Here is a 26,922-nt window from a genome sequence, read left to right on the forward strand (position 1 = left end):
ATTTAAAATTCAACGCACCCGCACGCATTCGGTGTCAGCTGGTCAGACGCTGGTTCCGTGGCGCAAGACACCAACTCACCATTAGTCCAGGATCACCGCATCGGAAACACCACTTGGCTTTAACCAACGTGGCATCTCGACTACTCTCCGCGCCCTGTCCAACTCTCGGTTTTTGTGAAACGCACCTCGCACCTTCCCGATTAGTATCGGTGAAACGAATCGAATCAGCCTGATGCACTAATCTGTGTAATTCGGCAAAAGTCACGGGCTTATTACAAAATATCAAGCGCGGTCGGTCTTCGAGCTTAGCCGCTTGCAGAACACAGCAGTTTCGATCGCTTCCTCATCACTCAATCTCCAAAGCCATAACGGCGTTACGAACCCCTTCTATATATTCCTGAAAGGTGTATGTGTGTGTTTTGGCATCTAATGGGCGCCCGACAGCGAGGTTATCAGCGCCGTGACATTTATTGAAACAAACGAATGTGGATAAGAACTAAAACTGTCGTACAAACGTGCCCTCGAAATGACCAGACAATCTCCCTATCGCACAGGCAATCTCACATGCACTAAAACCAGTGAGGAGGGAAGATCAAGAAAGACATAGAAAGTAGAACAGAGTGAAAACAAAACACAGAAGAGCTAAAATAACAACACAGGGAAATGTAACCGGCTGACCGCTTACAAAAATCGTGGGTGAGCCAGCCACTCTGTTGATACATTAAAAACATCTCCGCAAAATCCTGAACGGGGAGGTAGTATATGTTGGTCAATTCATTTTTCGTATGTGGAGACATTTATGCCTAACAATATTCTTCCTCAAATCCTGCACGGTTCCTTGATGCTGTAACACTTCCGCAAGGATAGAACTTGACCGCCCTTTCGCCAGAGGATATTATGATTGCAGAAAAACTGACGACTGACTACACGTTGCTGCACCCCCACATTTTGTTTTCAAGCAAGACGCCAATAAGGCAAGGTTTATTAGTTTCATTACAGAACCACCTCAAAATGAGTGCGTGCAGCAGCTTGCTAGTTGAAATAAACTTATTGTTTACATCCTAATCACAGCCAGCCACACGGTTCAAGATCGCAAACTGCCGTTAGTATACCGTCTGTAATCAACAAGGCTAGCTGTTGTCTTCTTTAGCTCATAAACGACGCCGTTTGCAATTTCTAACGCAATTGTTTTTACATGGTGACAACGACCTAGGCCTAGTCATAGCGCTACATTTCTTCATCATACATTAGTTTACGAAAGAGTATACACAAGGGTAAAATATTACACCGGCATAAAGCCTTGTAAGAAAATTTGCGTATGGAACTCATTATGCGAATGTAGAAAAAGTATATGACGGAATAACACCTGGAAGATTCTTGTACGTCATACTATTGCACAGTGTAGTACGAGCAATAAACGGCAGTGCATTGATTATTTAGTCGCTGGAAGGCTAGCAAACGACAGTGGCCTTTATTCAGAATACTTTTTTCTATCACTGTAGTTTAATTCTTCACACATTCATAATGCACTTTTGTTTGTGCTTCCTTAACTACGCACAAAGCCACCTGCCCGCAGTCTCTCTGTGGCAGTTTCTGCGATCTCAGCGGCCGAGTAATTTTTTTTTAAAGTTTTTGCAATGCACATATTCGCTGTGGGGACCAGCACAACCAGTGTGGTAATGAAATAAGCCAATGGGCAGTACTGTTGACATTTTGCCAAAACACTCCGTACACATGAGGTTTGCGACAACAGCGACGGGTGAGGCACATAGAACCGCTAACACAGCGACAAAGTGTGACTCGGCGTGAAGTAGCTAGCTCAACTGTGCTTCATTCCCCAACATCTCTCCTGCCATTTACCAAGGAATCGGAGAAAAGTATTAAAACAAGACGTCCTGTAAACAGAAAGTTAAAAACATACTCCCCTGCCCTCTCCCCTCCCAATCCACTGTATCTCCAACCGTTCACAGCATAGTACTCCTTACCTCAGTCACAATACTAAAATTCCAAGATGACGGAAACAGAACAATTCTCTCATCTTTCCAACCAGTGGGAGAGTAATATTTAAATGTCCGCCTGCTTCGCTGGGTGGAAACGTGCTTGCCTCACCCCCCCCCCCCCCCTTCCTTCGTGCAAGCGGACCCTGGTCCGATTCCCGGCCGGATTGGAGATTTATCAGCGCTCGTGGACTGGCTGTTGTGTTGTCCTCATCATCATTTCATCCTCATCACCGGCGGGCAAGACACCCAGTGTGGCTTCTGCTGAAGTAAGACTTGCACTTGGCGGCCGAACTTCCCCAGATGGGGCCTCTCGGCCAACGGTGCCATACGCTCATTCCCATTTTTTGTAATATTTAAATGACGTGTCAGAAATGCAGTAAAACATGCAGCCTACGCTTGAAAGTAAAAAAAAATATTCGTTATGTATTTGAAAGCCAATTATATGCATTATTTCTAATATAAAATGGCATTCAAGTTACGTAACTTACTTAGAGAGCGAATGTATCCTCTATAATTTACCTCTATTTCTTCGGACCAGTCATAGAGGAGTAACAAAATTCCAATATGGTGGAAATAGATGAGTTTTGTTCTTTATGCCCCACATAACCTCCAGTGAATGCTAAAAGGTAAACAAAAAGCATATAATGGTAAATGGAAAATGTGGTACCATAAACACTAAACATTAAATACTACCATAAGTGATAAACGCTAATGAGTAAATGCTGAAAGCTATTCATAAACACTAAATGCTTGACTTTAAACACTGAACAGGTAACACTAAAAGCTAAATGGTAGACACTAAATGGTAAGTGCTATATGGTAGACAGTAAATGCTGAATAACTAACGGTAAACACCAAATAGTTAACGCTAAATGGTGAAAGCTAAATGATGAACGCTAAGCGCTATTGCTATATGCAGTTATAATTACAGATCTCTAGAATTTTACGACAGATGAAAATGGTATTTTAATTATTTCTGTGAAACACAGTGTTGACTGTATACATTACCATACCTCCGTAATAATGTGAAAAGTGATTCTAGGATCAAAATTATGCATCATTTATGTACAGACGTATTTGTATATCTAAACCTCTAATCTCCAAAATACTGTACACCCTTGTATTGCCTCTTATCCAAAGTAATAATTTCTTCTCTTCCTCTCTCTCTCTCTCTCTCTCTCTCTCTCTCTCTCCCTCTCTCTCTCGCACACACACACACACACGAAAATACGCATACAGACACGGGCGCAATCTGTTTCATAATTACTTCATTATTTTATAATTTATTAGTGAGGAATAAACAATAAATTGGAAAATTAACAATTTTACAATATAAAACTTGATCAGATAATTACTGCAATTACTGTGGAGACATACCAATCTTATGGACATTCTATATCGTTTTCCACATCTTTCTCAACACTGTCTGTTGTAAACAGTAGTTTCTTTTTTTTTCAATTTGAGATCATATTTAAAACAACCCCATTAGATAACCATGATTTCACTGCTGAATCTGCCTTAATAAAATTGAAACACAGCTGAACAGCATTTTACGGGCAAACTGTGCAAATGGTTCAAATGGCTGTGAGCACTATGGGACTTAACATCTTAGGTCATCAGTCCCCTAGAACTTAGAACTACTTAAACCTAACTAACCTAAGGACGTCACACACATCCATGCCCGAGGCAGGATTCGAACCTGCGACCGTAGCGGTCCCGTGGTTCCGGACTGCAGCGCCTAGAACCGCACGGCCACCGCGGCCGGCTGGCAAACTGTGCACATCACGAATAACGTATCTTAATGATGCTATCAGGCAGTTATTTATGCTGGAACAGAAAGTGGTCTGCCATTCGCAACTACCGTATACTTCTAAAACAACGTAGTGTTCGGGATCGGTAAAGCACTGTCCCTGAATTTATTGCCTTACGTGCTCACTGACTTCTCTAAGAGCTTTTAGCCTACCAATGATTTTATATCTGAGAAGTTGTTGCGAATATAGCAAGGGGTTACATAAATCTTGTTTTTAGAGATTTGATATTAACATCTCTTATCCTTGCATTGTATGATACTTTGTGAAGGGAAACTGTCATTTTTTTCACAAAAAAATAACGAAGAACAGTTTCAAAATCGACTGTATCTGTGTTATTCCCTCTTACATGACATACTATGCACACCTTACCACCGTTGAGGAAGTGTTATTTAGCGGGACTGATGGTCGGAATTCTTCATGGGAGGTATACCTTGCGGCCCTTCAGATGAACCAGCACCATCTCCGTCCTGAATGTCGGGTGCCGCCACCCTTACTCAGCTGGCTGGCATTAAGTAGGTCATTTTTGCATTTTGTTCGAAATATCTCATTATATTTTGGCTCAGGATATGTTCTACATGCTACGAAAATTAAAGTGGGGTAATTCTTCTGGGTTTTTCCTTTGTTGAGGAATATATGAACTGGAGTCAAACATTTTAGCATTTGCTTTGGTAGCCTAAATTTCAGTTCCTGTCTCACTCACGTGTGACTGTACACAAAAGTTGGTGTACAAGAGTTCGTTTCCAATCTTTATGTTCTAAGTAGTTTTCGAAGAAGGGATTGCATAACATTTTACAAGGATGAGTTGTCATGATCGTTTCTACCAAAATTGTAATTTTACAATTGGGTTGTTGCATGACCAAAATCTCCATCAAAAATTACCGTATGATTGGGGAACTTACGTGCAAACAAATGAGGTTTCCTCTGAACTTTTCGCTTACAATAGGAGTGTAGGAAAAGGGAGAGAAGGAAACATAGTAGGTGAATATGGATTGGTGCTAAGAAATGAAAGAGGAAGCCGCCTGGTACAATTTTGCACAGAGCACAACATAATCATAACTAACACTTGGTTTAAGAATCATGAAAGAAGGTTGTATACATGGAAGAACCCTGGAGATACTAAAAGGTATCAGATAGATTATCTAATGGTAAGACAGAGATTTAGGACCAGGTTTTAAATTGTAAGGCATTTCCAGGGGCAGATGTGGACTCTGACCACAATCTATTGGTTATGAACTGTAGATTAAAACTGAAGAAACTGCAAAAAGGTGGGAATTTAAGGAGATGGGACCTGGATAATCTAAAAGAACCAGAGGTTGTACAGAGATTCAGGGAGAGCATAAGGGAGCAATTGACAGGAATGGGGGAAATAAATACAGTAGAAGAAGAATGGGTAGCTTTGAAGGATGAAGTGGTGAAGGCAGCAGAGGATCAAGTAGGTAAAAAGACGAGGGCTAGTAGAAATCCTTGGATAACAGAAGAAATTTTGAATTTAATTCATGAAAGGAGAAAATATAAAAATGCAGTAAGTGAAGCAGGCAAAAAGGAATACAAACGTCTCAAAAATGTGATCGACAGGAAGTGCAAAATGGCTAAGCAGGGATGGCTAGAGGGCAAATGTAAGGATGTAGAGGCCTACCTCACTAGGGGTAAGATAGATACCGCCTGCAGAAAAATTAAAGAGACCTTTGGAGATAAGAGAACGACTTGTATCAATATCAAGAGCTCAGATGGAAACCCAGTTCTAAGCAAAGAATGGAAAGCAGAAAGGTGGAAGGAGTATATAGAGGGTCTATACAAGGGCGATGTACTTGAGGACAATATTATGGAAATGGAAGAGGATGTAGATGAAGATGAAATGGGAGATATGATACTGCGTGAAGAGTTTGACAGAACACTGAAAGACCTGAGTCGAAACAAGGCCCCCAGAGTAGACAATATTCCATTGGAACTACTGACGGCCCTGGGAGAGCCAGTCCTGACAAAACTCTACCATCTGGTGAGCAAGATGTATGAAACAGGCGAAATAACCTCAGACTTCAAGAAGAATATAATAATTCCAATCACAAAGAAAGCAGGTGTTGACAGATGTGAAAATTACCGAACTATCAGTTTAATAAGTCACAGCTGCAAAATACTAACACGAATTCTTTACAGATGAATGGCAAAACTAGTAGAAGCCAACCTCGGGGAAGATCAGTTTGTATTCCGTAGAAACACTGGAACACGTGAGGCAATACTGACCTTACGACTTACCTTAGAAGAAAGATTAAGGAAAGGCAAACCTACGTTTCTAGCATTTGTAGACTTAGAGAAAGCTTTTGACAATGTTGACTGGAATACTCTCTTTCAAATTCTAACGGTGGCAGGGGTAAAATACAAGGAGCAAAAGGCTATTTACAATTTGTACAGAAACCAGATGGCAGTTATAAGAGTCGAGGGACATGAAAGGGAATCAGTGGTTGGGAAGGGAGTAAGACTGGGTTGTAGCCTCTCCCCGATGTTGTTCAATCTGTATATTGAGCAAACAGTAAAGGAAACAAAAGAAAAATTCGGAGTAGGTATTAAAATTCATGGAGAAGAAATAAAAACTTTGAGGTTCGCCGATGACACTGTAATTCTGTCAGAGACAGCAAAGGACTTGGAAGAGCAGTTGAATGGAATGGACAGTGTCTTGAAAGGAGGATATAAGATGAACATCAACAAAAGCAAAACAAGGATAATGGAATGTAGTCTAATTAAGTCGGGTGATGCTGAGGGAATTAGATTAGGAAATGAGGCACTTAAAGTAGTAAAGGAGTTTTGCTATTTCGTGAGCAAAATAACTGATGATGATCGAAGTAGAGAGGATATAAAATGTAGGCTGGCAATGGCAAGGAAAGCGTTTCTGAAGAAGAGAAATTTGTTAACATCCAGTATTGATTTAAGTGTCAGGAAGTCATTTCTGAAAGTATTCGTATGGAGTGTAGCCATGTATGGAAGTGAAACATGGACGATAAATAGTTTGGACAAGAAGAGAATAGAAGCTTTCGAAATGTGGTGCTACAGAAGAATGCTGAAGATTAGATGGGTAGATCACATAACTAATGAGGAAGTATTGAATAGGATTGAGGAGAAGAGAAGTTTGTGGCACAACTTGACCAGAAGAAGGGATCGGTTGGTAGGACATGTTCTGAGGCATCAAGGGATCACCAATTTAGTATTCGAGGGCAGCGTGGAGGGTAAAAATTGTAGAGGGAGACCAAGAGATGAATACACTAAGCAGATTCAGAAGGATGTATGTTGCAGTAGGTACTGGGAGATGAAAAAGCTTGCACAGGATAGAGTAGCATGGAGAGCTGCATCAAACCAGTCTCAGGACTGAAGACCACAACAACAACAGGACGTGAATCTGCTGGTCGATCGAATGATACAATTGCCATTTTGCCCAAAGAGTCTTGCCCAAAGAATCTCTCATTCAGCTTCAAATTCTGACTCTGCGGGTCTGAGTTCCTTGTTTACTAAGACAAATACAACAACCGCATTTCCCACTACCCAATCTTTTTTACAGTAAGTTAAATTTTCCCGAAAACGTTATAACTACCAATGTCAGGCGCAACCATGTTTCTGTACCTCAGATTCCGTAGGCTTCATTGCTTTCCAGATGCACATCGAACTCTGGCGCTTCGCTGCAAATGCTTTGGCAGTTAACTACAGCCGCGCGGGATTAGATGAGCGGTCGGACATGGGTGTGTGTCTTTGTCCTTAGTATAATTTAGGATGAGTACACTACTGGCCATTAAAATTGCTACACCAAGAAGAAATGCAGATGATAAACGGGTATTCATTGGACAAATATATTAAACTAAAACTGACACGTGAGTACATTTTCACGCAATTTGCGTGCATAGATCCAGAGAAATCTGTGCCCAGAACAACCACCTCTGGCCGTAATAACGGCCTTGATAGCCTGAGCATTGAGTCAAACAGAGCTTGGATGGCGTGTACAGGTACAGCTGCCCATGCAGCTTCAACACGATACCACAGTTCATCAAGAAGAGTGACTGGCGTATTGTGACGAGCCAGTTGCTCGGTACCCATTGACCAGACGTTTTCAATTGGTGAGAGATCTGGAGAATGTGCTGGACAGGACCTGCAACATGCGGTCGTCCATTATCCTGCTGAAATGTAGGGTTTCGCAAGGATCGAATGATGGGCAGAGCCACGGGTCGTAACACATCTGAAATGTAACGTCCACTGTTCAAAGCGCCGTCAGTGCGAACAAGAGGTGACCGAGACGTGTAACCAATGGCACCCCATACCATCACGCCGGGTGATACGCCAGTATGGCGATGGCGAATACACGCTTCCAATGTGCGTTCACCGCGATGTCGCCAAACACGGATGCGACCATCATGATGCTGTAATTAGAACCTGGATTCATCCGAAAAAATGACGTTTTGCCATTCATGCATCCAGGTTCGCCGTTGAGTACACCATCGCAGGCGCTCCTGTCTGTGATGCAGCGTCAAGGGTAACCGCAGCCATGGTCTCCGAGCTGATAGTCCATGCTGCTGCAAACGTCGTAGAACTGTTCGTGCATGTGGTTGTTGTGTTGCAAACGTCCCCATCTGTTGTCTCAGGGATGGACACGTGGCTGCACGATCCGTTACACTGATTCCATATTATGCTAACAGTCATTGGATCTCGACCAACGCGAGCAGCAATGTCCCGATACGATAAACCGCAATTGCGATAGGCTAGAATCCGACCCTTATCAAAGTCGGAAACGTGATGGTACGCATTTCTCCTACTTACACGAGGCATCACAACAACGTTTCACCAGGCAACGCCGGTGAACTGCTGTTTGTGTGTGAGTAATCGGTTGGAAACTTTCCTCATGTCAGCAAATTGTAGGTGCCGCCACCGGCGCCAACCTTGTGTGAGTGCACAATGTGGCAAGCTAATCATTTGCATATCACAGCATCTTCTTCCTGTCGGTTAAACTTCATGTCTGTAGCACCTCATCTTCGTTGTGTAGCAATTTTAATGGTCAGTAGTGTACGATGCGCTAGTGGACTGACGAAGTAGCGTCGAAAGCTGGAGTGTGATTCTCTCGAAAAATATTGACTGTAAGTCGAAGTACGTGTCCGTTTATTTTCGCTCCTCTTTCAACCTACCAAGTTTCCACTGTGTCAGAGAGCCGCCTACGGCGTGTTCCCCTTGTGCCTGCAGCCGGACGAGTTGTCTTGCGTAGCGGTAGTATCAGTGAGAACCGTATCAAAATACCTACAGTGTTTCTCGAAGTTATCCTTCAGATACAGATTGAAAAACGCGACGGGGGACACTACATGTGTGAGACCAAATCAGCAAGTCCTAGCCCCTACTTTTTGTAGCCAAATTAGGTTATAAATGCGAAGTCGACATATCCATTCCCAGCGTTGGACCCATCTTGGTTCGTTCCGACCTTATCTTCCGGTAGCTCCGCCGCACGGCGGTTGTGGTTCACACGTCCGTGGCGTTAGAGCAACGAAGCTTGATTTGTTTTCTATGGAGCAAGGGACGAACACCCATCGAGATCTACAGGGAAATGCAGCCCACATGTGGGGAAAACTGACTCGCTTTGAAAACTGTGAGGTCGTGGTGGTGTTGTTAGTTCGACAAAGGCCATGAGGTCTTGCATCTCAATGAGCGATCGTGGTGGCCGCGTTTGTTGCTGACTGATGACCATAATCTCGCACCGATGCTATGTTGGAAGCAGATCGGTGCGTGCAAATCACGACCATTTCCCGACATCTTGGCGTATTGTATGGGAGTGCTTACGACATCGTTCCAGGAGCGCTATGGTACCGGAAGGTTTCATGTCAGTGGGTGCCTAAGCAGTTGGACGACATGATGGAAGGCAAGCGAATGATGTCACTGGGCAACAACCAAGAAAACGTCATGGGTTTCTCAGCTGATTTAGACTAATTTTGGTGTTCTGAGTCCGAATATCACATTGATTTTGCTCTATCAGGTCAACTTTTTGAGATACACCCATAGGCCTACATGACCATTTTCCCCTGAAATGTAAGCCTTTTTATAGGCTTCAATATGCTAATATTAGGGGTTTTAAGGGGATTATTCAGGACATATGAAAACAAAAGAAGCCTTTAAGATTGTAACAGTTAATCATTCCAATAGATGCCTTTTTTTCTTACTATAGTATAAAATTTATTCTAATTTTTATTGTCTGACAGTCAACTGCATATTTCTATTACTATTTCAGATTGATATGGCTTCTGCGCGACGTTCACGCATGAATAATCCAGACGTTTTCTGCTACATCTGCGGAGAATACACGCTTTCAGTGGACAGGAAGAACATCACGGGATTTGTGAAGAACGCCTACCTGGCTTACTTTCAAGTCAAGCTGGGTGACCAAGATAAGCCCTGGGCACCGCACACGGTCTGCAAGAAGTGCGTGGAATACCTCCGGCGGTGGACGAAGGGCACGAAAACTTCACTGAAGTTTGGGATTCCGATGGTTTGGAGGGAGCCCTTGGACCATGCATCGGATTGTTACTTCTTCGCCATCAATACTACTGGCATCAACCGGAAGAATCGGCACAGCCTCCAGTACCCCGACCTTCCATCTGCCCGCCGTCCAGTTGCTCACTGCGAAGAAATTCCTGTACCAGCGTTCACAGAGCTTCCTAACATCGACGACGAGGCCACCACTGCAGACGAGGGAGGATATATAGCAGACGAGGAGTATGAAGCACAAGATGGTCGGCAGCTCTATTCACAATGTGAGCTTAATGATCTTGTTCGGGATCTCAGCTTGTCGAAGACTTCATCCGAGCTGTTGGCCTCCAGACTCAAAGAGAAAAATCTACTTGGCGAAGACGCGCGTATCACTTTCTTTCGTAGAAGGCATGAGGACTACTCGGGGCTCCTACATACGATCCGAGAGATTGGCGAGTCTTTATTGACAGCTGCAAGCGCTATTTGAAGTGTGTGCTCCTCCACAACGGGAACGAGTTCGCCTCAATCCCTCTTGCTCACTGCACAACTCCCGTAGAGAAATATGAAGCAGTGAAGTACGTGCTCGACAAAATCCAATATGAGCAGCACCAATGGATCATCTGCGTCGACTTCAAGATGGTGAACTTTCTACTTGGTCAGCAGTCCGGGTTCACGAAATACCCATGCTTTATATCTATGTGGGACAGTCGAGACAGAGCCCAGCACTATGTAAAGAAAGTGTGGCCGCCACGAGAGCAGTTAGTACCTGGTGCGAGAAACATCATAAACGAACCTCTTGTTGACCGGGAGAAGATATTGATCCCACCGCTACACATGAAGCTTGGGTTAATGAAACAGTTCACGCGTGCTCTGGACAAGGATGGGAGGTACTTCCACTACCTTTCCGCGACTGACCATTGAGAAGCTGAAGGCCGGCATTTTCGATGGGCCACAGATACGGCAGCTCATAAAGGACACAGAGTTCGAAAACTCCATGAACACGTTAGAGTGCGCCGCGTGGAAATCGTTTGTGCAGGTGGTGAACAACTTCCTGGGGAACACGAAGGCAGCAAACCACGCCAGACTCATCAGCAGCATGATAGAGGCCTTTCAAAAGCTCGGCTGTTTTATGAGTATAAAGATGCACTTCCTGTACTCACACATGGAGAAGTTTACTGAAAACCTTGGGGCGATGAGCGACGAGCAGGGAGAAAGGTTCCATCAGGACATGCGCCAAATGGAGGATAGGTACCAGGGGAGGTGGGACGCAGTCATGATGGCGGACTACTGCTGGATGCTGAAGAGAGACAACCCAGCAGCTGCTCACAAACGGGAATCGAAGAAACGCCGATTCATGCCGTGAACTCTGAACTTTTGTGTCACGTAACGCTCATTGTTATACTAGTATTATGATAAATATGCTTATTTAATTTGATGGAGTAAATAAAAACTTAATGAATTTGCATACGTTGACTTTTATTTCTTGAAAACGGAAAAAATCTTCCGGGGTTTCCCAGCATATGATACAAAGAAATTTGCTTTTTACGAAAAATCGATTTTTAAAAATTTCTGTAGCAAAAAATCCTGACCTGATAGAACAAAACCAAGGTCATTTTCGGACTCAGGGCATCAAAATTAGTCTAATTCAGCGGGAAAACCCTAGACTTTTTTAAAAAAATCTTTTTTTGTTGCCCAGTGTGTCTTCCCTGAATCATCTGCAATGGTATTCCAAGGGGGGTCAAAGTTTCCTGGACCCCAATATTACTGGCGATAAAACGTGGATATTGCATTTCATAACGGAATTCAAGCACCAGAGCATGGTGTGGAAACATCTAGGTTCGCCTCTGACAAAATAAATAAATAAATAAAATAAATAAATAAATAAATAAATAACATAAAAAAATCTGTTCAGCGCCATCTGCTGGGAAAGTGATGTTAACGACCTTTTGCCGGCCGGAGTGGCCGTGCGGTTCTAGGCGCTACAGTCTGGAGCCGAGCAACCGCTACGGTCGCAGGTTCGAATCTTGCCTCTGGCATGGATGTGTGTGATGTCCTTAGGTTAGTTAGGTTTAATTAGTTCTAAGTTCTAGGCGACTGATAACCTCAGAAGTTAAGTCGCATAGAGCTCAGAGCCTTTTTAACGACCTTTTGAGATAGACGTGGACTGCTCCTGATGGATTTCACGCCACAAGGTTCAACCGTCAATGTCGACAGTATTTGTTCCACACTGTCACATCCAAGAGCTGCAGTCAGGTGAAGGCCGAGGGATTCTCGATGTGGCCAACGTGATTCTCCTGCACGACAATGCGAGACTACATGTGGCACTCAGAACTGCCAAAAAGCTCCAGCCATTCTGGACCACTTACCATACAGTCCAGACCTCGCCCCTACTGATTTGCACGTTTTAGCGCCACTGAAGAAGTTCCTGGTAGAACAGCCATTCACAAGTAATAATGAACGAAGACAGCAGTCCGAAGGTGGTTCCATAATCGGCCAGACAAATTCTTTTCCAGGGGCACATCAAATTTAGTGTTGCAATGGGACAAATGTATGAATCGGTGTGGGAACTACGTAGCTTATAGAAAATAGGGGCAAAGACTTTCTGATATGCCTTCGCACACGAGTGACCCAGCCCGACTACGCACAGGTAGCATTAAGTATGTACAGTCAGACAGCTTGTGTGGCGTAGCGTATTTTGCTAGCAGGCTACTGCGTGGGGTTATGAATAAATTTCAGAGAACAACGTTAACTAATTAAATATCGTCACTTCCATATAACTTATGCAATGTAAGTGGTACGCGACAGGAAAGTTGACTGGAGGCATGAATGCTATGTGTTCCATATTGGACTGGAGAGGGAGTGATATCTCATGGCAATAATGGGATCACAACGTGATGTTAGAAATATGTTTACAACGAATGCAAAAACTGTATGCGAATCATGGGTGTATGTGTGTGTGAATGATTCAATTTGTGTCAGAGGCTGGCAGAGGTGACGCAAATAAATAATAATAATAAACCACGCATGACAATACAAGTTTAGCTCGTTTATGGAATGAATTTTCACCCTGAGGTGGAGTGTGCGCTGATATGAAACTTCCTGGCAGGTTAAAACTGTGTGCTGGTGTGAGACTGGAACCTGAGGCCTTTACCTTCGACAGGCAAGTGCTCTACCAACTGAGACAATTGGTCATGAATCGTACTTGGGTAGCTCAGTTGGTAGAGTGCTTGTGCGTGAAGGGCGAAGATCCCAGGTTCAAGCCTCGTTCAGGCACACAGATTTAGCCTACCAGGAAGTTACATATCGGCGCACACTCCGCTGCAAGTGAAAATTCATTCTCTAAACATCCTCCAAGTTATTGGAAATTTTTGTAACTCTGCTCAAAAATCGTGTTGTAATAGTGGTTCATACCACTTCTTGGGCATTGCTATAGGGTAAAAACTGAGGTTGAAGAACTCTATTTTTCGTTTTAATTTGTCCGTTTTCATTTGTTAAAAGCAGATAAAGGCATGTTGTGTATACAGGCAGTAGATGAGTTGGTTTGTGGTTTTATTTTAAACTGAGAGTGAATTGTTAAGTTCCAAGTTTTCCCCTTATATGATGTCGCAATTTTGTTGTGACTTCTCCCATTTTTAATCTTTTAAAGTAATGGACTAGCGTAATTCACTGATACCACACTTCAATACCTCAGATGAGGAATGGTTCCATTTTGTAATAGGAGTGATGTTCGACTATGACAGTGAGAAACTGCCGTATAGACCTGATAGCCCAAGTCCTGCACACTGCTTCTACTCGCATACCATCTCATAGCCCACGCCACATGGTAACTGGTACATTATAGACCCAGTAAAGCTATACCGATTCTTATACTATTCGTTTGATGTCCGTTTCTGTCGGTATTGTTATTAACATAGAACTGACCGTTCTTCTCGTTTTCTATTATAACACAATATTTCAAAGCAATGCAAACACTCGTTGTTTTAACAAAAGCCGGCCGCTATGACCGAGCGGTTCTAGGCGCTTCAGTTCGGAACCGTGCTGCTGCTACGGTCGCCGGTTCGAATCCTGCCTCGGGCATGGATGTGTGTAATGTCCTTAGGTTAGTTAAGTTTAAGTAGTTCTAAGTTAAGGGGACTGTTGACCTCAGATGTTAAGTTCCATAGTGCTCAGAGCCATTTCAACCATTTGAACCTTAAAAGACGTTTTATTTAAAAATGGACGGGTTTAGCATTGTTGCAATGGGTAATTGATATTGCGACTATTTTATCCGGCTATTAATAAAAAATAAAAGCACCTGATATGACAAAGGCCAAACAAATACCGAAAAATATCCGTACCGGTTTTAGCCAGTCAACGAAGCAAAGTTGCTTTTTGGAAAAAATTTTACTCCTAGAAAAAAAAATAAAACATCACATATTTTGGATTCGCGTGTTTTCTTCGCAATGCAATTGTTCTCAAATGATTGGAGGGGATTTATTGGTTCATTATTTTAAACTGTGTCTCATCACAGCCTGATAATGAAGTGGTTACCTTTCCGTCATTGCCCATATTTACTACGATACTTTAGTGTAGAGTAACTGACTGCCCATTGTTCAAGGAATTTGCAGTGAATTGAGCGTGCGAATCTGAGGGAAGCAGCAATTGGCAGATTGAAATTGTAGCCATATTTCGAAATGCGTATCGCCAGATCTTTCAGAGGTGATACTAGGTTAAGACACAGAGTGGAGAAAGGGAACTCTTCCGGGATATGATCCCACAACCTTTCTTCTTCCAGCCAAACGTTCTACTGCCCGCTACACCACCACATGAGATATTACGAATTAGGTCCTGCTTGCTGCATTCACGAGACACTGCAGCTGTGTCTGGTTAAAGTGGCTGTTTGCTAGGTGACAATGGTATCGTTTTCACAATTCCATTTCAATTCGTCATAATTCAGACAGTATGTATCAAATGTATATAAACTACATGCTTAACCCTTCCTCACGAATCAGCGTATCTGTTAGTAAAAATCGGGTAAAAAGCGCCAAAGAATTTCGTGAGACTAGCCTACCTACGCAGACGGACGCAAGCAAGCGACTTAAGACATGGCGTACCTCCTAATGTCTGGTCGCAGCTCTTTTTCTTCGGCGTAGTGCAGCAACTCAACGTAGCATCGACTCAACTGCGAAAGTGTTGCCGACGCAGGGATTTGTGCACGAACTGACCTCTCGATTCTATACCATAAGTGTTCGACGGAGTTCATGTCGGGCTATCTGGGTGGCCAAATCGTTTGCTTGAATTGCCCAGAATATTCTTCAAACCAATCGCAAACAACTGTCACCCGCTGACATGGCGTATTGTCTACCATAAAAATTACGTAGCTGTTTGGGATCATGAAGTTCATGGAAGGCTGCTAATGTTTTCCAAGTAGCCGAACATAGCCGAGTAGCCAGTCGATTCCATATAAACACAAACCACTCTATTATGGAGCCACCAACAGCTAACACTTGTTGACACCTTGGGTCCACGGATTCGTAGCGTCTGCACCACACTCGAACTCTACTACGAGCTCTTATCAACTGAAATCGGTATTCGTCTGAGCAGGCCACAGTTTTCCAGTTATCCAGGGTGCAACTGATACGGTCAAGAGCACAGGAGAGGCGCTGCAGGCGACGTCGTGTTGTTAACAAAGGCACTCACGTCGGTCGTCTGCTGCACATAGCCCATTAAGGCCAAATTTCGCCGTATTGTCCTAGCGGGTACGCTCGTCGTGCGTCCCACATTGATTTATGCGGTTATTTCACGCAGTGTTGTGTGTCTGTCAGCATTGACAACTCTACGGAAACGCCGCTGCTGTCGGTCGTTCAGTGAAGCCTATCGGCCACAGCGTTGTCTGTGGTGAAAGGTAATGACTGATTATATATATATATATATATATATATATATATATATATATATATATATATATATAACGAACCTATCTTTTGTATGCAAGTGTAGCTGTATCAATGTATTATAAGAAAATATTAATTTACGTGCTTCTTATGTTCCGAATCTTAGATCCTTGTCACAAAGACATCTTTTATTCTCAAGTCCGTAAGTCCCGATATTTTCAAACTGGATTTGACAACATCTTGCATGGCTAGTAAAACCTCACATATTAGTAACCGGAATAATGCCAGAGCAATGTTCTATTGACATATTGCTTCGCTGCAAATTACTTTAAGAGTGCAATTTGACACTAATGTTTCGTAATGTTGTCACGTCGAAACCATAGTCAAGTCCAAATCCGTAGGTAGGGTCATCAGCTTAATAGACCACTTAGAACTAAAGCAATTTTTATTACTGACGTCAACGTGGAGCTACAACAGAAGTGAACTCCTGCACGGAGAGTGTAGCTATTTATACAGACATCAAATATTGCAGAATGCTGGTGTTGATATAAACAGCGAATACTTCAGAATGCTGGTATTCATACTTACATCGAATATTCCATAATACACAAACATCACAAACATTACACATTTCAAGAACCTTCCTTAAGTTATAAATACTTAATAGCAAATTAATGCTAGTGGCTGTGTTTGAACTTGTGATCTGCAGCACGAAATGCTATTAGCTACGATGCAGTATTGTGCCACTTGCGTGTAAAATGATTTGAAAAAGAGATTGAAGAGGGCAGGTCCTGACAACCTAGCAACGTAGCACTCACTAACAAGTGGGGAGACGACCAGAATTAGTTAGTAGTCGTCTAAAGGATAGTCACAGTCAATACAGTCATGGCCGAAATAGATAGATTTCGAGGAAATAAATGCAGCGATAATGTCCGTGTATAACATTGGTGCAACTAGTGCAGCCGTTATGTTACTGCAGCAGTTAAACTTTCCACTCTGTCTAATGGGATAAATACGTCACAACAGAAATAGCTTCCAAACGTGAGGTAACAACTGTTCCACTACACATAAACATCATAACAATGTGGGCCCAAGAAAACCACGACGTCAATAAATTTGCCATTCGAGCCTAGAATGTGTACTGTTTCACAATGTTTAGTAATTTCATTGTATTACAATTACACAAAATGAAATTTCTTGACTTATTTGCGGGTCCCAGAACCTTCCTCGTGGTGTCAATGGAATACGATTAATGTACTGTGAACGACAAATTATTGTTCATTCGGCACTGTGATTCAGGCCAGCCCTGACTTCAGTTGTAGGTGTTCGGAACCAGAATCGATGCGATACCTCGATAATATCGGAGCCGCCGAAACGTATTGATTGCTTATTTATTTCTAAGCTTTTCTTATTAAGAACGAAACGCTGCATGTATGGAAATAGTCTATGTTTTAAAGATCCAACATTAACTTCATACTGAAAGCATATGCAAGAAGCAAATGATAACTTTTCTAAGCGCAAGCAAACTTGACCAACATTGTAAGCTATCAACCTATATTATTAGTATAGCGCACCATAACAACTTTCTCTTTAAGACAAAAGCTCTCCATTTCAATACAAGGTCAAGTGCAGTTTAGTAATTATGTTACGTTTGTATGGAACAAATGGAGGACTGGTTTTCAGGTGTTTCTACCAAAATACCGTGCTCTGCTGATCGAATTGGTTCTGGATGTTTCAATTACTTCTATACGACTATAAGTCCTGAGTTAATTAATGAAAATCATATTACAGTCATTTAAGAATATTCTCACCTCAGACTTGTTTACACTGAGGTGACAAAACTGGAGTAGCGATTACATATATACAGATGGCCGTTATATCAAGCACACAGGGTATAAAATGGCAATGCTTTGACGGAGCTGTCAGTTTTAGTCACGTGATTCATCTGAAAAGGCTTCCGCCGTGATTATGGCCGCACGACAAGAATTAACAGACTTTGAACGCTGGAGCTAGAAACACGGGACATTCCATTTCGGAAACTGTCAGGGAATTTAATATTCCGTGACCCTCAGTGTCAAGAGTGTGCCTAGAATACCACACCTCAGACTATTGAACATGTTTTCTGAAAACTATCTTGAGCACCTACCTCGGCAGACCACACGTGATGGAGATCTCTCAGACCCTGTGGGTACAAACAGGCCGGACCTTGCCGATGGCGTTAGTATAGAACCGGGGATAATGATGACATCATAACGACTATGGTTACGAAAGTTATTTAATCAGTCAAGAAGGCTAGGAGAGTATTTCTGCTACAAACAGCAGATAAACAATCGTAAGCATCTCACTTAGTCAGTGATCTGACATCATGTAGTTCCAGTAAGATCGATGTAAAGTTTTTATGGACAAAGTGTAAGCGGACTGTAAATCGTGGTCTGGAGAACTATGAACGTAGTAGGTGGATTAAGGACGGGAAAGACTAATCATTTTTTAACAACAAACTTCTGAAAGTGATGTAGAGGCAGAGGCTGTTGCACTCTGGGTTCAAAATGGAATGCGCAATGACGACAGTAAAGGTTAGTACAGATTCGGAGAAGCTGTCGAAGTCGATTGATTGTAAGAGGATACGAGATGAATAAGACAAAATTTCTAGCTGGTGTGATGGAAGGCAGCTGGCTCTAAATGAGGAAAAATGTGAGTTAATGTGGATGAAAAGGAAAAATGAACATGTAGTGTTCGGATACAGCATTAGTAGTGTACTGCTTGACACAATCACATTGTTTAAATATATAGGAGTAAAGTCGCAAAGCGACATGAAATGGAACGATTATGTGAGGAGTGTGATAGGGAAGGTGAATGGTAAACTTCGGTTAATTGGGAGAATTTTGGGACAGTGTGATTCACTTGTAAAGGAAATCGCATATAGGACACTAGTGCTTCGTACTTTTGAATACTGCTATAGTGGTTTGGATACGTACCAGGTCAGATTAAAGGAATACATCGAAGCAATTAGGAGGCACGCTGCTAGATTTGTTATCGATAGGTACGAAATACACGGAAGTATTACGGAGATGCTTATGTAACTCAAATGGGAATTAATCATAACATGTAAGCTTTCACGGCCGGCGTCGTCATTAATTAAAACTTCCGGGCTGAATTGCCGTGGTCCATATATAAAACTTCATCTCCCTTCTGACGTTTCGTTGCCTACTGCGGGCAATACCTTCCGAGGTGAATCGGTGACCGGTTGCTGGGCGCTGGAGGTCCCGCTTGTATAGAGCGCTTAGATAGCGCCACCACTCATCACGTGCTTTCGACTTTAAAGCTATCTCTGGCTAGTGCTATCTCTCTCGCTTACAGGTAATCGATTGTCAATTCGTTGGTGCAAAGTCGACCACCGTATCTTGTTTAGTTTTAATTCTTCTTCTTTTTTATTAAAACTATTTTCGTGTTTGTAGATGTCTATAGCTTCTCTACACATGCAGGTATAATACTGTGTGGTCCTAGCTATCACGTTTGTCTCAGTAAATTTTATTTCGTGATCACTGTCTTTGAAAACGCGTTCCGCTACAGCTGATTTGTCAATTTGTCCCAATCTACAGTTCCTTTTGTGTCCGTTAGGTGGGTATCAACACTCCTTTCAGTTGTTCCAATATAAACCATGCCACAGCTGCACGGAATGATCATCCTAGGCAGAAGAGAGGAGTCATAAAAACTTTTGTGGACAGGGCTAATAAAATCTGTGAGCCTATTTATTTGCAATATGAATTAAGGCATTTGCGAACGGCTTTCATGAGAAATGAGTACACTGACAACGAGATAGATCGAGCTCTCCACCCTAGAAGAAAAGTGTCCGAAAATACACGACAACAACAAACGTCGGTTGGAAAAGTTTTACTTCCATTTATTCATAACACGACGGATCGTATTGGGAAAGTGGAGACAATCTTTCGACCCACCAAGAAAATTAGAGAAAGTTTAAGATCGGTGAAAGACGCACGACACCCGTTAGCTACCCCAAGTGTGTATAAAATTCCGTGTAGCTGTTGCATGGTTTATATTGGAACAACTAGAAGGAGTGTTAATATCCGCCTAACGGAACACAAAAGGGACTGTAGATTGGTACAAATTGCCAAATCAGCTGTAGCGGAACACGTTTTCAAAGACGGTGATGATAGCTACGACCTCACATTATTATACACGCATGTATAGAGAAGCTATAGAGATATACAAACACGAAAATAATTTTAATAAAAAATAAGAAGGATTAAAACTAGACAAGATATGGCGGTCGACTTTGCACCAACGAAGTGACAATCGATTACCTGTAATCGAGAGAGATGGCACTAGCCAGAGATAGTTTTAAAGGCGAAAGCACGTGATGAGAGGTGGCGCCATCTAAGCTCTCTGTATAAGCGGGACCTCCAGCGCCTAGCAGCCACACGACGCACGCACGACACACGCGCTTACGCACGCACTCGAGTGCTGCTCGAGATGTCGATGAGAGAGGTGTCTCGCCATGCGAAGGGTTGGCGGATCGTCGTCCGTGGGGCCGGCTCAGGCGACTGAGCTGATCCTGAAGGTAGACCCGTCCGGCCCCCCACCTATGACGATCCGGCAGTCGACTCCTGACTACGCTAAGGATGACTCTTTTACTTATGACGTGCACTCTCGTGACCGAGCGTTCATTCTTATGAACAAGCTCGCTCACGGGGGGGTCCTATCTTTGCCGAGAAGATGACGAAGCTCCCATACTCGCCTTCTGTACCATTCTGAAGGCAGCTACACTACCGCACACGAGGCAGCAAGAGTCGGGTGTGCCACCGAGAGCCTCGCCGGCCGCACTGCAAGAGTTTGCGGGCCCGGCGGCTGTGGCCTCGGTGGGTGTTGCGCCGCTGGATTCGACCATTCGAGAGGTCGATGTGCCCCCGTTTGCCCCTCTGGCCCCAGAGACACAGGAAGAGCCCGTGCCTGCGCCAGTTGAAGCCCCGTCCTGCGCTAGGGGAAACCCCGCGGTCTGGACGGGGGCACAGTCTGCTGCAGATACCACCGAGGTGGACGCCATCGAACTGCCGGGCGCAAAGCTTGCTGAGCAGATTGCAGAGGCAGAGCGCCGCGACATCGACCCTGACGATGCCCGCGCGCCCAGAAAGCGCCGGGTTGTGACGCACGACGATTCCGACAACGCCTCCCTGACCTCTGACACCGCGAGGCCGCGGAAGAAGGCGTCTAGGGCCTCCCGCGCCTCCACCACAGAGGCTGTGAAGACGGTCGCGAGCTCCTCCCGGAGCACCGCCAATCCGAGGCCGGCAACGATGACGCAGCGACCCAGTAGTTCGCCTGCTGCCTCCCGGCAGCCTGATGCGGACGCGGCGGAGGACGGCGACGCGCCTCTGGCGCCGCCCCAGAAGCAGCCGCCACCCCCGCCGCCCATCGTCGTCGAATGGGACGGCGCCTACATGGATTTCCAGCAGAAACTTGACAGGGTGGCCACGTCCACTACTGTCAAGGCCGCCGGCCGTGACCTCTACAAGGTCACAGTGACGTCCAATGAAGAGTAACGCGTGGTGATGGACACCATCTTCACGGATGGCCTCCCGTGCTACACACACCCTTCCGCGCCGCTCAAACTTCTGAAGGTGGTTTTCCGCCATCTTCCCCTCAAGTTCGGCACTGACTACCACCGAGAGGAGCTCGAGCACATGGGCTATGGCATCCGGTCCACCAGCCTGATGAAGTCCCCTAGAACTCACCGAGACATGCCGCTGTACCAGGTTATGCTCGTTGACAACCAGGAAAACCGGAAGATTTTCCAGGTGCAGCGGGTCGGCCGTGTCGAGGTCGCGGTGGAGCCGCTTCGGGCCAAAGGCGAGAGGGTCCAGTGCTTCTCGTGCCAGAGGCTGGACCACATCTCCCGCTACTGCTCCGTGCTGCCGGTGCTGCCGCGCTACGTAAAGTGCGCGGGCGGCACGAGAGCAAATCCTGTGGGCTCACCCGAGAAGAAAAACCGACGTGCTGCAACTGCGGCGGGCAGCACATTGCCAGTTACAGAGGCTGTTCGGCCTCCAAACTGGGCCTAAACCAGCAACGTCGCGTCGGCTTCTCCTTCTCGTAAAGTGCACCCGTCCACCAACTTTGCTGCCGCCACCGAGGGCGGACCGTCTGCCTCCTCCACCCAGCGAACGAAGCAGGCCGTTGGCGAGCGGCAACAGCCGACTGCGCCGTCCGCGGCTTCCCCCGGTCGAGTGGCAACCGTGGCAACCACGCCTGGCATACGGGATGCCGCCCCACGCAGGAGTCGCCGGCGCGCGGGCCGGGCCAGCCCTGCCACTGCGCAACGGACTGCCGCCGACACACTGCCGCGGCAGCACCCCCCAACTCGTGCTGCGCCGCCTCTGCAGCTAGCTGCCGGTGTTCCACGGCAGTCTCCTTCTACGGAGCGGTCGCAACGAGCCGCCCCCGTAGCGGAGGTCGCCCCAGCGGCACCCTCGGCTCCCGATCGCTTTTGCGGTCGTTGAGCCAGCTGCTCGAGCAACTCCCGGTGCTCGTCACCGCGGTTACGACGGCCCTTCAGGCCGGCCTTGCTGCTTCTGCCCGCCATGGATAATCGCCACATCCGTGAACTCGCCGTTTGCACCTCCAACGCGAACAGCTCGGTCTCCCAGCAAGGGGAATTCAGGGCGTTCTTGCGCGACGAGGCAATTGACATTTACCTCGTGTGCGAGACATTCCTGCTGCCGGGAATTCGTGTGAAGGCGGCCAACTATCGGTGCTACCGCACCGACAGGCTGACCCTTGGTGGCGGGACGGCCTTCTACGTCAAAGCGTCCCTCAAACATCACGAAGGCCAGCTAATAGAAAGCACAGAAGCTGAAATCGTTATAAGTGCAGAAAGCTGGCAAAAGCCTGAAATAAGTTCTGCAGAAATCTTTACGAAGTCTCAGACGGTGTTCAGGAAAGATAGATTAGACAGAATTGGTGGTGGAGTGTTTGTGTCTGTCAGTAGTGGTTTATCTTGTAGTGAAGTCGAAGTAGATACTCCGTGCGAATTGGTATGGGTGGAGGTTATACGAGGGCTATCCACAAAGTACGTTACGTTTCGGAATTAAAAAGAAATAAAGTATTGGAAATTTTTTTTATTATATGCATATGAACGCCACACTTAAATACTACTTTCCTACATAGTTGCCATTTAAATTAAGGCACTTATCGTAGCGATGGACGGGCTTGGAAATTCCTTCGTCGTAAAATTCGGCCGCCTACGCCTTCAACCACCTGGTTAATCAGTAACCCTGCAGAAATACAATTTTTGTGAATTTCCTGGAAAGAGGCACTACAATAAACTCTCAAAGGTTTTACCAAACTCTGCACAACCTCAGAAGAGCTATACAAAACAAGCGCAAGGGAAAGTTAGGCTCAAAGATCTTGCTGATTCACGGCAACGCCCGGGCCCACACGGCAAATGCCACTCGTGAAGTTCGCGAATCTTTTAAGTGGGAGTTGTTTCCTCATCCGCCGTACAGTCCCGACCTGGCACCAAGCGACTTCCACTTATTCCCAGCAATTAAGAAGTAATTGGCTATGCAGCGTTTTTATGACGACGCACAGCTTCAAGAAGAAGTAACCACGTGGTTGAAGGCGCAGGCGGACAAATTTTAAGACGAAGGAATTTCCATGCTCTCCCATCGCTACGATAAGTGCCTTAATTTAAATGGCAACTATGTAGAAAAGTAGTATAGAAGTGTGGCTTTCATCTGTATATAATAAAAAAAATTTCCAATACTTTATTTATTTTTAATTCCAAAACGTTATGTACTTTGTGGATAGCCCTCGTACTTAACAGCCGAACTAAGTTAACAACTGGCTCTTTCTACCGACCTCCAGACTCCGATAATATAGTTGCTAAACAGTTCAGAGAACATTTGAGTCTTTTAACAAATAAATACCCCACTCATACGGTTATAGTTGGTGGGGGCTTCAACCTTCCCTTGATATGTTGGCTAAAATACTTGTTCAAAACCGGTGGTAGGCAGAAAACATCTTCAGAGATTGTCCTAAATGCTTTCTCCGAAAATTATTTCGAGCAGTTAGTCCACGAACCCACGCGAATTGTAAATGGTTGCGAATACACACTTGACCTCTTAGCCACAAACAATCCAGAGCTAATAGAGAGCATCATGACTGATACAGGGATTAGTGATCACAACGTCGTTCTAGCTAGGCTCAATACCGTTTCTTCGAAATCCACCAGAAACAAAAGCAAAATAATTTTATTTAAAAAAGCGGATAAAGTGTCACTAGAAGCCTTCCTAAGAGACAGTCTCCATTTTTCCGAACTGACTATGCAAATGTAGACGAGATGTGGCTCAAATTCAAAGATATAGTAGCAACAGCACTTGAGAGTTTCATACCTCATAAATTGGTAAGAGATGGAACTGATACCCCATGGTACACAAAACAGGTCCGAACGCTGTTGCAGAGGCAACGGAAAAAGCATGCGAAGTTCAGAAGAACGCGAAATCCCGAAGATTGGCTAAAATTTACAGACGCGCGAAATTTGGCACGGACTTCAATGCGAGATGCCTTTAATAGGTTCCACAACGAAACATTGTCTCGAAATTTGGTACAAAATCCGAAGAAATTCTGCGACCAGACGCAGTCAATACCTTCGCTGCACAGTGCCGATGGTACTGTTACCGACGATTGTGCCGATAAAGCGGAGTTATTGAACGCAGTTTTCCGAAATTCCTTCACCACGGAAGACGAATGGAATATTCCAGAATTTGAAACACGAACATCTGCTACCATGAGTTTCTTACAAGTAGATACCTCAGGCCTTGCGAAGCAACTCAAATCGCTTGATACGGGCAAGTCTTCAGGTCCAGATTGTATACCGATTAGGTTCCTTTCAGATTACGCTGATACAATAGCTCCCTACTTAGCAACCATATACAACCGCTCGCTCACCGATAGATCTGTACCTACAGATTGGAAAATTGCGGAGGTCGCACCAGTGTGTAAGAAGGGTAGTAGGAGTAATCCATCGAACTACAGACCTATATCATTGACGTCGGTTTGCAGTAGGGTTTTGGAACATATACTATATTCAAACATTATGAATTACCTCTAAGGGAACGATCTGTTGATACGTAATCTGCATGGTTTCAGAAAACATCGTTCTTGTGCAACGCAGCTAGCTCTTTATTCGCACGAAGTAATGGCCGCTATCGACAGGGGATCTCAAGTTGATTCCGTATTTCTAGATTTCCGGAAAGCTTTTGACACCGTTCCTCACAAGCGACTTCTAAACAAGCTGCGGACCTACGGGGTATCGTCTCAGTTGTGCGACTGGATTCGTGATTTCCTGTCAAGAAGGTCGCAGTTCGTAGTAATAGACGGCAAATCATCGAGTAAAACTGAAGTGATATCAGGTGTTCCCCAGGGAAGCGTCTTGGGAGCTCTGCTGTTCCTGATCTATATAAATGACCTGGATGACAATCTGAGCAGTTCTCTTAGGTTGTTCGCGGATGATGCTGTAATTTGCCGTCTAGTAAGGTCATCCGAAGACTAGTATCAGTTGCAAAGCGATTTAGAAAAGATTGCTGTATGGTGTAGCAGGTGGCAGTTGACGCTAAATAACGAAAAGTGTGAGGTGATCGACATGAGTTCCAAAAGAAATCCGTTGGAATTCGATTACTCGGTAAATAGTACAATTCTCAAGGCTGTCAGTTCGACCAAGTACCTGGGTGTAAAAATTACGAACAACTTCAGTTGGAAAGACCACATAGATAATATTGTGGGAAAGGCGAGCCAAAGGTTGCGTTTCATTGGCAGGACACTTAGAAGATGCAACAAGTCCACTAAAGAGACAGCTTACACTACACTCGTTCGTCCTCTGTTAGAATACTGCTGCGCGGTGTGGGATCCTTACCAGGTAGGGTTGACGGAGGACATCGAAAAGGTACAAAAAAGGGCAGCTCGTTTTGTATTATCACGTAATAGGGGAGAGAGTGTGGCAGATACTATACGCGAGCTGGGATGGAAGTCATTAAAGCAAAGACGTATATCCTCGCGGCGAGATCTATTTACGAAATTTCAGTCACCAACTTTCTCTTTCGAATGCGAAAATATTTTGTTGAGCCCAACCTACATCGGTAGGAATGATCATCAAAATAATATAAGAGAAATCAGAGCTCGAACATAAAGGTTTAGGTGTTCTTTTTCCCGCGCACTGTTCAGGAGTGGAATGGTAGGGAGATGAACCCTCTGCCTTGGGCCTCACCGCCTTCTCCCATCGCGGCCAGCCTGACGTGCTCGACGACGCCGTACTGAAAGGTGTCGGGCACTTCACGTCTGTCACCGTTAGATTTGTTTTTATTTATTTCATTTATTTATTTATTGCCAAAGTATAGACCTGTTACCGGATGTTTATAACAGGTCGTACATCTTACAATTTTCGTTTTTCATCTTTTTACAGTTTTCTTTCCTTTTGTTTTATCTACAACATTTACACAGAATGATACTTTTCAAAATAACAATAATTTAAGGTTGAAATATAAATAAAATTTTGTTGTTTCTTAAGAAGAATATAAAAGGAAGATAGGATAGATGAGAGATTTGTTAGTACCATCACCGAATGTGACTGACGGTGAATACCTCGGAATGGTTTGTTCGAACCGTTAACCGCCAGTCACTCACACACACACAAACACACACACAAACACACACACACACACGTACACATACACTCACAAATGG

General features: G+C 44.4%; 1 protein-coding gene across 1 annotated transcript in view; it reads left to right on the forward strand.

Moving 5' to 3' along the window:
- The window catches only part of LOC124605290 (vegetative cell wall protein gp1-like), a 107,186-nt gene extending 85,461 nt beyond the window's left edge, over positions 1–21,725 (forward strand). The window contains exon 4 of the mRNA XM_047136870.1: positions 20,943–21,725. Coding sequence (XP_046992826.1) covers positions 20,943–21,725 — 783 coding nt within the window. The remainder of the gene's footprint in view (positions 1–20,942) is intronic.
- Positions 21,726–26,922: the final 5,197 nt, after the last annotated feature.

Source organism: Schistocerca americana, chromosome 3, assembly GCF_021461395.2.
Source record: "Schistocerca americana isolate TAMUIC-IGC-003095 chromosome 3, iqSchAmer2.1, whole genome shotgun sequence".
Taxonomy (NCBI): domain Eukaryota; kingdom Metazoa; phylum Arthropoda; class Insecta; order Orthoptera; family Acrididae; genus Schistocerca; species Schistocerca americana.